The following is a 12,495-nucleotide window of genomic DNA, read 5'->3' on the forward strand; positions in this document are numbered from 1 at the left end:
ATAAAATGCCTTAATTTTCGTGTTCCTGATTACTGTTGTATTTGTCAGGGAGGTTTGGAGACTGATCACAAATCAATCTTCTCTGTGGCAGACATTGCAGGAAGAGTGTGACCTCACAGACAGGCTTTAATTACTTGTTTCATGTGTTTCAACTGTCTTGTAAATTGCCAACTCGCTTTAATTGCTGTGCTTTAGTCAGGTCCTCTGAACAGGAGGCTGAGTATACATATGTGAAGCTCATAATTACACCTGTTCTGTCTAATGCCGTTTTAACATACAGTGCCTTTTTCTTGTCTACTCGCAGGGTCATATCAAGGCAGATGAGCTCAGAGGGTATTGTGTTCAAGAAATTCAAACAAGTACTCTTGTAGGGTGGTAGGTAATATGCCTACCTGGTGTCCTTTGATAACTCTTGGTTCACTCGTGTTATTCGTTTGCACTCTTCCTGAAATACAAGGATTCAGAGAAACCTGCAATGAAGAATTTACTACTAATGCTTGAAATCAGAGAGAGTGAAAATGAAAGATTGTGTGGTTTTCTAAAGACAAAGATTGCATATAAAAAGCTATTAAAATGGTGCCTTTAATTCCTTCATTATACATTGTTTATTTTTCCTTTCTGGGTCCCAGGAAGAAGTGTTTTTTCACAGTTTTCACAATTACACTTGGGGCAAAGATTTTAGGAGCCATAAGGCACTGTCTTTACAGCAGATTAAATAGAAAGCCTTGTAGCAAGAGGCTAGTGCACAATCTGGCCAGTTGGCAACAAAAGGGGGAAATTTGCTTGTGAGTGATTGGTAAGAGCATTTTAACTTGGAACAACTTGGAAGATGATGCAGTTGCTAGGTAATGTCTTTCATTTCTAGAAAAAGTCTTGAGGTGAAAGCTAATCAATAAGGTAGATACAGTGTGATGTCATTTGTTGCCATGGTTTCTGAATTTAGCAGTCTGTTATCTGCAAATAATATTGATGGTTGCTATGCAGTTGAATCTTTTCATATTGTTGTTTTGCAATTATACAGCTCTTTAATCTTGGCTAAAGCTTCAAAGAACAGCGTGTCTAGGAGTTTAAACATTATAATAGATAGGCTTGTATTACAACCCTAAAATATCTTGAAATTTACTACCTAATAAACAACAGGCATCAGCAGGAAGTGAACAAGGTTAACATTTTGGTGATTAAACTTCCACAAAGCAGTTGACATTTTCTAGTAAATTAATCTGCAAATTAAATATCTCTGTGGAATTAGTGCTATGACTCATTACATGGCAGATCATGTAAAAGAGCGGTAAGCAGTCAATCCCCTGGATGATAAGGCAGTCAAATGTCTACAGCTGCAAATGGCTCAAAAGTCATCACAGCTTCTTGAACAATGTCCTTATGTTTCATATATCTTTTGCATTGTGGCTCTTCATTAAGTTTGGGGTTTGCTAGCAAATATTTCATAGCAGCTTATGCAAAGTATCAGACAGGCTGAGAAGCGAATGAGCCCTATTTTTTCCTGATAGTTGTCAAGGTGAAGGAAAAGTATATTCGAGTCAGGTCCTTTAAATCAAATACAATATTTCATATTCTATGGAGAAGATGTTAGTTGTAGTAGGATGCCGTGTATCCTTTACTTGATTTATTGGCATCTCTTTACAGTAGTTTTTCCTGTTAGTTTGAGTTATTGAAAGCATTTTGGAGGGAAAGAATGAAGAGATGAAAAGACAACTCAGTGAAAGCTAGAGAAGGTAACACAGGGTGATCTGAAAGCCAAGGTGATTTGTAGAACTAGAAAACGCATGGTACCCATCAGTGAAGCATTTTAAAGGTGGGAATGGTCAACTGGAAAAAGTAGAAAGAGAAATAGAGTGAAAAGCAGAAAAAAAAGGCTGATGGAAGAAAGAAACCGGTTTTATTGAGGTGAGGGAAGAATGGGGGGAAGGAAGGGTAGAAAAAATAAGGCTTCAGTTTGCTGAATTCTAAGTTTTTTACATCTTCAGAGTGCCATTTGCCATGCTGTCAGTTTTTTGTTTTTTTTTTTCCCCTCCAACTTATTCCTCCTCCTCTTCCATTTCCACTGTTCTTTGCCTTAACAACATATTTCTTTAGAAAGTGCTTTCCCACTTTCTTTCTTGTCTTCTTCACACATCTCTCCACTGTGTGGTGACATTGACTATCATGTTTCTTTCAAACACAGAAGTAATTGCCATCGTAGTCCTACTTGTCCCCTTAATATAGTGAGCAAATTGTCAAGGGCATGCCCCCAGCGGGAGACCCGAGGAAGGTGGCACTGGGAGCAGCGAGGCGTTCCTTCGGCTAAGATCCTGCTCTTGCAAAGTGGGCAGGAGTGTTGTGGATGACTCCTCTCCTGGAACTCCTCTAGAAATCCCCTGTTGGCTGTGCAGAAACACAATAGCAACCTTCAAGAAGGGTGTCCTCAAAGCACTGCTACTGACAGGAGGCAGATGGAGGAGACATGCCGGCTTAATGATGATAGCAGATGTCAACAAGTTAACAAAAAAAGGAAACTAGAAGCACAGCAGTGCTTCTTACCCAAATGTTTAAAGAGAGGGAGGAGGAAGGAAAAAAAAAATAAATAAAAAAAATGAAAGCAACATGGAAGAGAAGAAACAAATCAGTAGAGATGATCAGCTAGAGCTGTAAAAGACTATCTGATGCTAAATCTGTAAAGTGCTGCTGCTGACTGGATTTGTCTAAAGAAGTATTTCACTATTAGGCTGCCACAAAGGAAGTGCATTTACTTCAGATGCCATATGCCAACTGTGCAATTAGGCTTCCAGTCATACATGCTGCCTGTACTAAAGCAGGGGGCAAGCCTCAGCCATTTGCAATTGCTGTTGCGTAACACTTGCTTTTACAGCCCTGGATATTCAGTTTCAGAAACTGCCCTGAGATTTTTTGTTGTTTGGGATAAAATACTTGTTATCTTTTATTTCCTCGGGGTATTTATCTTAGGGATATTTATTTTCTGTGTTTTTTTTTTTTTTTTTTTTCTTCCTTAGGGAAAAACTAAATTGTCAGATAATTTTAAAAACAGTTTCACATAATAAAGTAACTCAATTTAAAGCAGATTAAAAGAAGAAAACATTTTCTGTCTTATAAAAAACAAACAACACAATACATTGTAATATAAGAGGCACAATTTGGTACTTTGTACTATTGAAAAAATTCTTAACACATACATGCAATAGTGATGAGTCTGAGACAGCTTTAACAATACTGTTTCTTAATTTGTGAATTTTTGAGGTTTTTCTTTGGTCAAGTCCTGATACCAATAGCCATTGCAGGAAAATGAATGTAGGTGAGAAGCAGACAAGGGATTTTTGGTAACTTGTACACAGTAAACTGTACACAGCAAAGTCCCTAGAGCCACCGTGACACTCCCAGCATAGCATATGCCTTGTGATGCCCTACAACCTGTTCCCAGCCCTTACACAATGGGACTATGGTGTTTCATATAGAATTGGATGGCCCAGTGTCACTGAGCACTGAACTCAAGCTTGGGGTGGGTTTTCCAAGCATGATACGGACACTAAAAGAAAAACACAGATATCAGTGTCAGCATTAAGTGAAAGTGTCTTTGCCTTGGAAGTCACATACAGGCCTAAGGTAATATAATACAACCTAGAACAAGAACTCATTGACTGTAGATACAAATCTTCTAGGTGTGTGTTATAGCTATGTGATGTAGGAGGTAGACTGTTGTTACTATGGACCCGTGAATAGTGCTGAATGTAATACCTAATGCAGTTTTTGCAGTCGACAGCTGGCTCTTTAGACTAAGGAAAATACAGATATTTAACCCACTTAAATGTTTTAGCAACTGTTGATGCTATTTAATAAAAATCTCTGAGCATGCTGCTACAAGTTCACTTCAGTGTAGAGAATTCTTGACACAAAAAGTAGTTCACAGATCCGAAGTCTGGAAACTTGACTTGAGATTTATTAAAGCAATTTTCATTTCATTTTATGTCTGCATGACTCAGCTAAGCTCTTCTCTGGAGCTTTTATATCTTTAGTTCAGGTCTTGGGTCAGTCATGCTGCAAATAATCTCTTTTTATGAGTAGACTTAAGGCATATGTTTGTTTTTCTGTGTATTGATTTAGAAAGAGTTAGTTCCCTAACCAAATCTGAACAAGTGGTTCTTGTAATAGTTGCAGCACACTTTTTCTTATATATGAGAAATTAAATGTACATTTTTATAATTCACAATATATTGCAGAACAAAGTGCTTGCTGCTTGAACATTGTGAGGAAAGATCAATTCTCACCAGATTTCCACAAAAAAAAAAAAAAAAAGCACCCTCCCCTCCCATGGTCTCTAGCACCCTAACACAGCAATTCTGTGTACACTACTAAAAGCAATCCTTCCTGATTCTTGTAGCTTCTGTTCCAGTACTAAAGAATCATTATTCTCGTCTGATGTTTCAAATGCAAGGAGGTTGTTGTGCAGGATTTCACCTCCTGGGCTTTCTATCTTTTGTGCGAAGACTCATGAGGTGCAGGACTTGGCAGAGCTAAGACGCCACACTACTAATGCAGCTCCTACACACGTCTGTTCCTCTCTGTGGTGTTCACCAAGAATGCACCAACATTGATACCTGTGATAGTGGTTGGTATGTCATGGTGAGCAACACAGGGCACCTCCCTCACTCCACAGCTACAGCTCAGCACTCTACTGAGAACAAGCCACATTTAGGACTCTGATGTTCTTCATTTCTCTGAGAAGGTAAAATAGCCTTTCAGTGCAGACAAAGAGTTTTCAAGTCCAGCAGGAGGACTGCATTTTTAATGTAGATGTTGAATTTTGCGAAAGAGGTAGCACCAGCCCATTTAGTTATTCTATCAGAAATCATCAGGCATGTTGGAGCATTTGAGACAGAACTGTACTGATATAAGTTCATAAAGCTTTTTTTAGAAGAGGAAAACTTTTATTTTTTTCCAATATAACTAGAGAATTTCAGGTTCAGATATTCCTAGCAGAATATTGCTCCTCCTTGCCCAAAATCCTTGCAAGAAACTAATCTCAAGGTTTTCATTCTTTGTGTGAGATCAGGCCAATATTCACAGGTTTAAAGAGGTTGTAAGGATAGTTTTGCACCTATTAAAAATGCTTCCAAATGTTTCCTTTATCTGGCACCGCAGAAACTATCCTCTAGGTCCAAGAATTACCAACATTTTAAAAGCTGGAAATCCTTCCATGTATTGTCCTAATTACTCTTTATAATGAAATATTAAGCCCTCCTCTAATCTCTACGTATTCTGTGTCAATTGACTATATGGCAACCATCTATGTCAGAACTGAGCTAAATTTGTAGTAAACTAACAGTTCCTCAAGTCATCTCTATTGTTTAGCATAAGAGAAAGCATTAGTATACCCCAGCAATGTGAAGAAAACTATAAAGCATTGCTATTTTTTTTTTTAGGCATTACATTTTTTTATATGAACAATTATTTATTTATTTATTTATTTTAATGAAAAGCCATTATAGGTATGGGAAGCCATTGCAGACTACTTTGGGAATGGGAGATGCTAAATAAACTGTGTGTCCACTGTTTTCTGTTTGAGTTTATGCATTTCTCCACATCAATTAAACTCAACTGGATTACACTTGCTCTTAACGCTTCAGACTGAGCAGGGTATGATGAGATTGTCCACACTATTTTTGGCAAGTGTTGCATTTTTTGTACTCATTTGCTGTACCATTTATTCTCTTTGGCAGTCTTTTGACTCTGCCAGTCAGTGAGTTTTCCTTTTGTTTAACTGAAGCTGCTATATTCTATCTATATACTTCCTTGTCATATCTGCTTCTCCCCACCCAGCATGTCCCCTGAAACTTTGCGATCATCTGTGCAAATCTTGCCACCCCCCTTTCTCTAATTTGCCATTTATCAACATTATTTTGGATCAACTGCTCCTGTCCAGCATGAAATGGATTCTGATGACAACACAGACACAGCAGCAATAAAGCTGCTCATTGCCCGAGATTGCTTGATAACAAATAAATTGTGTTTTCTGTTAGTTAGTGTTTTCAGATGTTAAACCTGGGACAGCCATGGGGCAGAAAAGTCCTTCCTGAAGGAACACTGCCTTCTGTTCATCACTAGTGTGAAACACCATCCTTCCTAGGTGCTGATGAACCTGGTTTGCTTTCAGCACAATCTCAGCTTGTGCTGAAGGCTAGTGCTGCAGTTTGGTACTGTATTCCTTACACATAAGAGAAAAACAAACAAACAAAACTTTATTTGTTTTCATTTAGAAGATAAAAAATCAGCACCATGCATAGAAAGATCATTTATGCTTTAGAGTTATAGATAGGAAAAGACAATGAAGTACATTTTATTATATTTTGTATTTATTTTTACATTGAAAGCTATTGCTGCTTCTTCCTGATGCTTTTCCTGGCAATAACAGAGTAAAAATGTTTTATTACACAAGTTATATACTTCTAGTGCAGTGCTTTAAAATAAAAATTATCTGTATAAAAGAGACTTTCAGTCAGTCCATGTAGGAAGCTCGGAATTGGTTTTAATGCAAGCAGCTAGTGTCACAGCAATTTGCATGGCAGCAGATTTAATGTAAGTGTAAGGCACTGTTTACTTTAGCTATGCTTTCATAAATGTTGGACAAAGAAATGAAAAACTACTATAGTAAATGATGAATAAAATCAAAAGCTAAATGCTTAGGGCCCAGATTTTTAAAATTCTGGAGCCAGCTACCTAACACGCATGTGTTTTAATGAGATGTGGCATTTTAATTCCCTTTATAAACAACAACAACAAAAAGCCCTAAGCTGGTCTTTTTTCAATCTTCAAGTAATAACAATTAGCAGTAATAAATTAAGACTCCTATTGACATCAATGGCAGAACAGAGTGAGAGGAAATGTTAAGACTGTAGACAAATAAATGTCTTGTATAATTATTCTATTTTTAGAATCTTGCATTGCAATAAGTAGGTAAAGCTTTTCAATACTAATAGCTAATACAACATCCATCGTAAAGCTACCTTCATCTGAAGTCATCAGACGAGGAAATTTACTGTCCCTGTTTAGTGAGGAGAGGAAGCCAGTTGCTATTAAATGTCTGAGGTGAACTTGTTTCTCTTTACTCATAAAGTGTAGCTCTCGCTCAGACAGTTGAAAAGGTGATGAATATTATAGCCCTCATGTGTTTAATTGTTTCTGTATGCCCTGGAATTTAAAGAGAATTTAGGATGTGTTTGGCAGTAGCTTTCCCTCTATAATCAGGTTGCTATGGTAAACCTATTATTCCAGACAAAGAAAGGGTGTGTTTAGTGAAGTGCTGATCCCTCTTCAGTATAATGTGAGCTTCAAATTACTTTTGAACGACTGAATTTGTATGGTATTTTAACACAATAACCAAGAGAATAAGGTTGCAGAATAAGGTGTGGCTTCTATTATTTCAGTAGCAGACACATTTGACAAGGTAGCAAGGTATGGCTGAAACAAACTCACCCTTCAGACATCTTCTGCATTTCCCAGGGAAGAAACCTGAAATTTATTGTTACAGAATGATATTAATTTTTTGTGTTTATCTATATGGCGATAAACTCAGCCTTTGAATTTTACATTTGCTGCATCTCATTTAGTTAGGCGTTCAGAAGCAAAATGGATTTAAATCCTCTGCTGAATTACCTCCAGAATGTGCCCACCTTAGATGATCTAACCAAAATCTCAGTACTTTTGGAGGAAAACATACTTTTTAAGTCAGTACAAAGTTGCAGTTATTTACTGCCACCACTAAATTCCCTTCTCATGTTCCTTGTGCTGTCTTTGTCATATTTGGAAAAGGAACTGTGAAGAAATAATTTGAGTACCACTTTGAGCAGTGTACTCAGCTATTATGACTGTATCTGTGAGTATTTCAGAGCAGAGAAATAGCTCAGGGAAATTCTTTTCCAGAGCACTAGCTAACTGAGGTTTCTGTCCATTTTCAAGAAACAACCAGCTCTGCTGAGATCCACAGCCAGATGATCTAAATCATACCCTAAACTCTGTGGAAAGCTAGCCAAAAGAAAATGTGAGGCACAAGTACCAACAAGGAACTTGGCCTGTTTGAATGTTGGTGTTTTATTCATTAGCTAAGATGAGAGAAGTGAGAAAGTAAATCCCCTTCAATTTTGAAAAGGCAAACTGAGCTTGTATCTCATACATGACAAAAATGTGCCCTATCTGCCTGTAGGTGGGATATTCCTCAGGTTTTCCCCAGTGAAACTGTTGCACATGAACAAAAACAAATAAATATTAATTGCAGCAGGGACTGAGAGGAATCTGATCCCATGCCAGTGCAAGTGCCCAAACACTGGTCTCTCAAGTCATTCTCACTTACTAAATTACATATTACAGAAGGTAATGCTTAATTACAGAACATGCAGGAGCCTCATTACAGAACCTTCCTTTGCTCATCCCTCTGGAGGATTTTCCATCTCTGCTGACTCCTCTCTTCAAAACAACTTGCTTAAACTGATTTTATTGTCCTTCAGGCATCCTCCTTGTCACCAGTTCAAGACAGTTCTTTTGTTTATTTTTATAGTCTTCACAACAGATGGGTCCTGTTCACCAGGTACCTCTCTGCCTAGGGGCAGCTGACTGTGCTTTGGGACACTTGGTGATGTGACATTGTTGTAGAAGAAGCCAGGATGTCTAAGATGGGTGGATATAAAGAGACTGATATCCCCAAACAGTGACAAGTTGGACACATTAAAAGTCTCTGTATATGTATAAGTGTTAAGGAGCTATTTTGTAGCAGTTACTAATGTAGGTTTCCTTAGCAAATAATTATAGCTTAGGCAATGCATGCAAATAATATCAATCATTCTTTATACAATTCTATTTTAAATGTCAACGATTACCAAATACAAGTGTATTTCATGATATAGTAGGTGAACTTATGAACTTCCTATAATGTTTCTTTCTGGAACTAATATCTTCAAACAATTGCCAATGCAACATCATTTTAGAGTAATGTATATTATAAAGGTTTCATGAAGCATTTGCTATTAATTCAATCAGCATTTTTTTTTTTTAAGATTACAACACTTTAGATAATCATAAAGCATTCTTCTAGACTGCATCCTGGCACATACAATTTCAGCTTGAAAATGCAATGAACATTAATGCTTGGAAAGATGAAGAGCAAGGCAGCTATAAAATAAGCTGGAAATTTTGTCCAGAAATGATACAATCTGATTTAATTAGACTGACTTTGTTGAAAAAGAATTGTAACAAATTTAATTTATAAGCTGACAAAATATGGAGTAACAATGATCTGGTTGTATGTTGACCTAAAAGGTTTTATTGTCACAAAGCCTACAGTTAGAAAAGCTCCATTAAGGTTCTCCTTAACAGTACTTTTTCATTGGGCAAAATATTTCAGCAAATCCTGAAAAAAAGTAATGCCCATGATGAACTGTTTGGATACATAATGAAAGGCTGTGCTTAGAGGGCTTTTTGTTTTGGATCAATACTTGCTGCTACTGTAAGTTTGGGTTCTGCAGACCCGTGTCCCAGACCTGTGCTGAGTCACACTGATGGTATGGATAGAATAGATCCAGAGAAAAAGCTGTTTCTGTACCCAATGCATGTCTCCTATAGGTGGTCCTATTTTTGCATATGTTATCTCTTATCAAGCCTATCAAATTTGCTATTTTGGTCCCTGCCTTGTGTCATATTTTGTGTATTCTTAAACATGTAGTAGCATCATGTTAAAAGAATTTACAAATATGCAGTCAAACTTAGAAGTTAGGAAGGAACAAAACCAACATTACCTTAAGTCTTCCTTGTATTTGTGTAATTTAAGATTGTCCTTAATTTTATATATATATATTTATTTTGATATCTAACCATTTAGCTCTGACTGCTCTGAGAGCTTCGGTGAAGAAAATCTGTGGGTCTTGCTGAATCTGTTCCCCTTTTAAGCTCTGTAGATTTCTCCTGTGAACAGATTGATGGGAGGGGGGACTATGACAGAGGTTGTGCTTTCTACTTCTATTTCATCAAGTCTGGAAAAGAAAAATCATAGATTTTTTTTTTTTCCAAATGCCTGAGAGAGTATTTAAAGAGCTATGATTCTACATGAATAAAGTAGACTGCATCTTTGTCCTGTGCATGAATGATTTAATTCTAATCAAATTCATTAGGAGTTTCTGAGGTTTGTGCTAAATATTTTAGATCAATTACAGAGGTTAATTATGCAGTTAAACATGTGGCATTGCTCTGTTATGCAAAGTTAATATATGAAACAGATACAATGTCAATGACTGCTTATTGTTGCTGTTTTCATCAGGATGTGACAATGATATATTTTGCTTCTGGTTGCCATGGAAGAGGGATAGTGGTGTTTTGTTGTTGTTGTTTGTTTTGTTTTAGGGCTTATATGGATACTTTAATTAATACAGAGTTATACTTTGTCTTTGGGAGGTAGACTATGGAATAAGTTTGTTGTATTATTTCAGTTGTTTCACTGCAGTTGTGACTCATAGACATTTGTTTGTTATTACAGGGAAATGTGAATGTGGCCAATGCACTTGTTTCCCTCCAGGAGACAACAGAGTTCATGGTAAAAACTGCGAATGTGATGATCGGCAGTGTGAAAGTGCAGATGGCGAAGTCTGTGGGGGTATGCATTCACTCAATATAATATAATTAATATAAATCTTGGCAGTTTATAACTTTATATTTCCCTTGATTTCATAACATAATGGCACTATAAGACATTGACATCATTGATCAGTTATAATGGATTATAGATTTTTGTAAGAAACAAGCCCTGTGTATATTGAATGTTAGTGAATATTTATTTTAAAAACTTCAGAAGCACTCAGAGGGAAGTAGACTAGATCCTGCTAATAACATATATGTAAGTGTTGTAGTATATGTCAGCTTCCATCAGTGTTCTTTAAAGAATAAAGATGCTTAAATGGAAACTTGGAAAAATTAGGTAATTTTTCTTTTGCACTTAGTATAGTTGATTTATTATGTTGTATTAATAATGACCAGCAATACATTTGAATATTTCATATTCAGTAACAGTGATATTTCTATTTTCTTAAAAAGTAGAATATATTACAGAAGAATTTAATGCTTGAGATATATTGCCACTGTACATGTATATGCAGATGGTTTATTTTAGTGTTGACAGTAAAAACCTCACTTGTTGATTTTTCAGTAATGAATGTTGGTATTAAAAAATATTTCAAGTTATTTTTAGACATGTAAATGCATACCTATCATATAGTATTTAAAAACAAATGAGTTGTATTTGTCCTAAATTCTAAATAGAAAGATACAATTCTAAATAGAAAGATAAAATATCTTTCTATATTTTATTGGCTTTATTTTTGAAATATTCATAATATTAACAAAGTAGTCAGTATGAAACCTGACACATTTTATTATATTTCTTATTTCTATGTAAGAAAAAGTCATATTGCTTCATAATCCTTGTGTACATATAAATTCTGACTACAGGGAATATTTCTTCAAGGGCTCTGCCAAGCAGAATGGAAAAACTCTTGTTAAAGTCTCTAACCAACAGTAATAATAGTTTATAATATTCAACGTAATTCAATAATATGAGTGTGTAGAAGAAGAATAATTTGAAATTTAATTTTGTTCAAAGGACATAAAAGCAGATAAAAGCACTGAAAAGCTAGGTCATATTGGTTATAAGTTAAGTAGCTAGAAACCAAAATTCATCATCTTCCATGATTAAAAATATCCGTTCCATTTATGTCATTCATATTTTACACTATTCAATAACAATGTTTAATCTAATTAAATAACACATTTTGGAAATTACAGACAAAAATTCCATTGTTCCTTATTAGGAAGGGCACAGTGATAATTTTAACTTTTACTGTTGGATACAGGGCCTCACATTGAAATGATAATCAGCTCAACACTTGAGCTAGTGTCCATTTTGTACAGTGTAGGAGACACCCTAATTCACACTATTACCTGAATAAAGTCTCTGCTTTAGTCTAAACAGCATTGTCCAGTGGCAATGACAGAAACTAATTAATTAATTTACAAAATAATACACTTAAAATTTATTTTCCTAATTTTGAAATAACGAATAGAAAGGAAAACTAGCTCATGAAATTACAAATCAAATGTAGTCTTAAGATCAACTCCTTCACTTTTATTCAAGCTGATAGTTTAATTAATAATGATAATATGTGGTTGAAAAGTTATATGGGAAAACACAACTCAAGAGATTGTGTCCTGCTTGAAATTGCAGTGCACACCCTGCATTGACAGGACTTCAGAAGGCCAAGCCTGTGACTTTCCTTTTCTACGGAGCTGAGTTTATTCCTTATTCTTTTTCCCCCCCAAAAAAAACATAGAATATGCACCATATCAGGAATCCTATTGTCCCAGGCTCTTTTGTAAGTAAAGGGAGAGAAGTAAGCACAACACAAGATGATGATTAAATCCACCAAGATTGGAGGTAACCCCTGAAATGCC

The 12,495-nt window shown here is 35.9% G+C and overlaps 1 protein-coding gene across 1 annotated transcript in view; it reads left to right on the forward strand.

Moving 5' to 3' along the window:
• The window catches only part of ITGBL1 (integrin subunit beta like 1), a 147,154-nt gene that overhangs the window by 115,136 nt on the left and 19,523 nt on the right, over window positions 1–12,495 (forward strand). Inside the window, exon 8 of the mRNA XM_084506777.1 lies at window positions 10,529–10,645. Within this exon, the coding sequence (XP_084362903.1) occupies window positions 10,529–10,645 (117 nt within the window). The remainder of the gene's footprint in view (window positions 1–10,528; window positions 10,646–12,495) is intronic.

Source organism: Aythya ferina (assembly GCF_964211825.1).
Source record: "Aythya ferina genome assembly, chromosome: 1".
Lineage (NCBI taxonomy): Eukaryota > Metazoa > Chordata > Aves > Anseriformes > Anatidae > Aythya > Aythya ferina.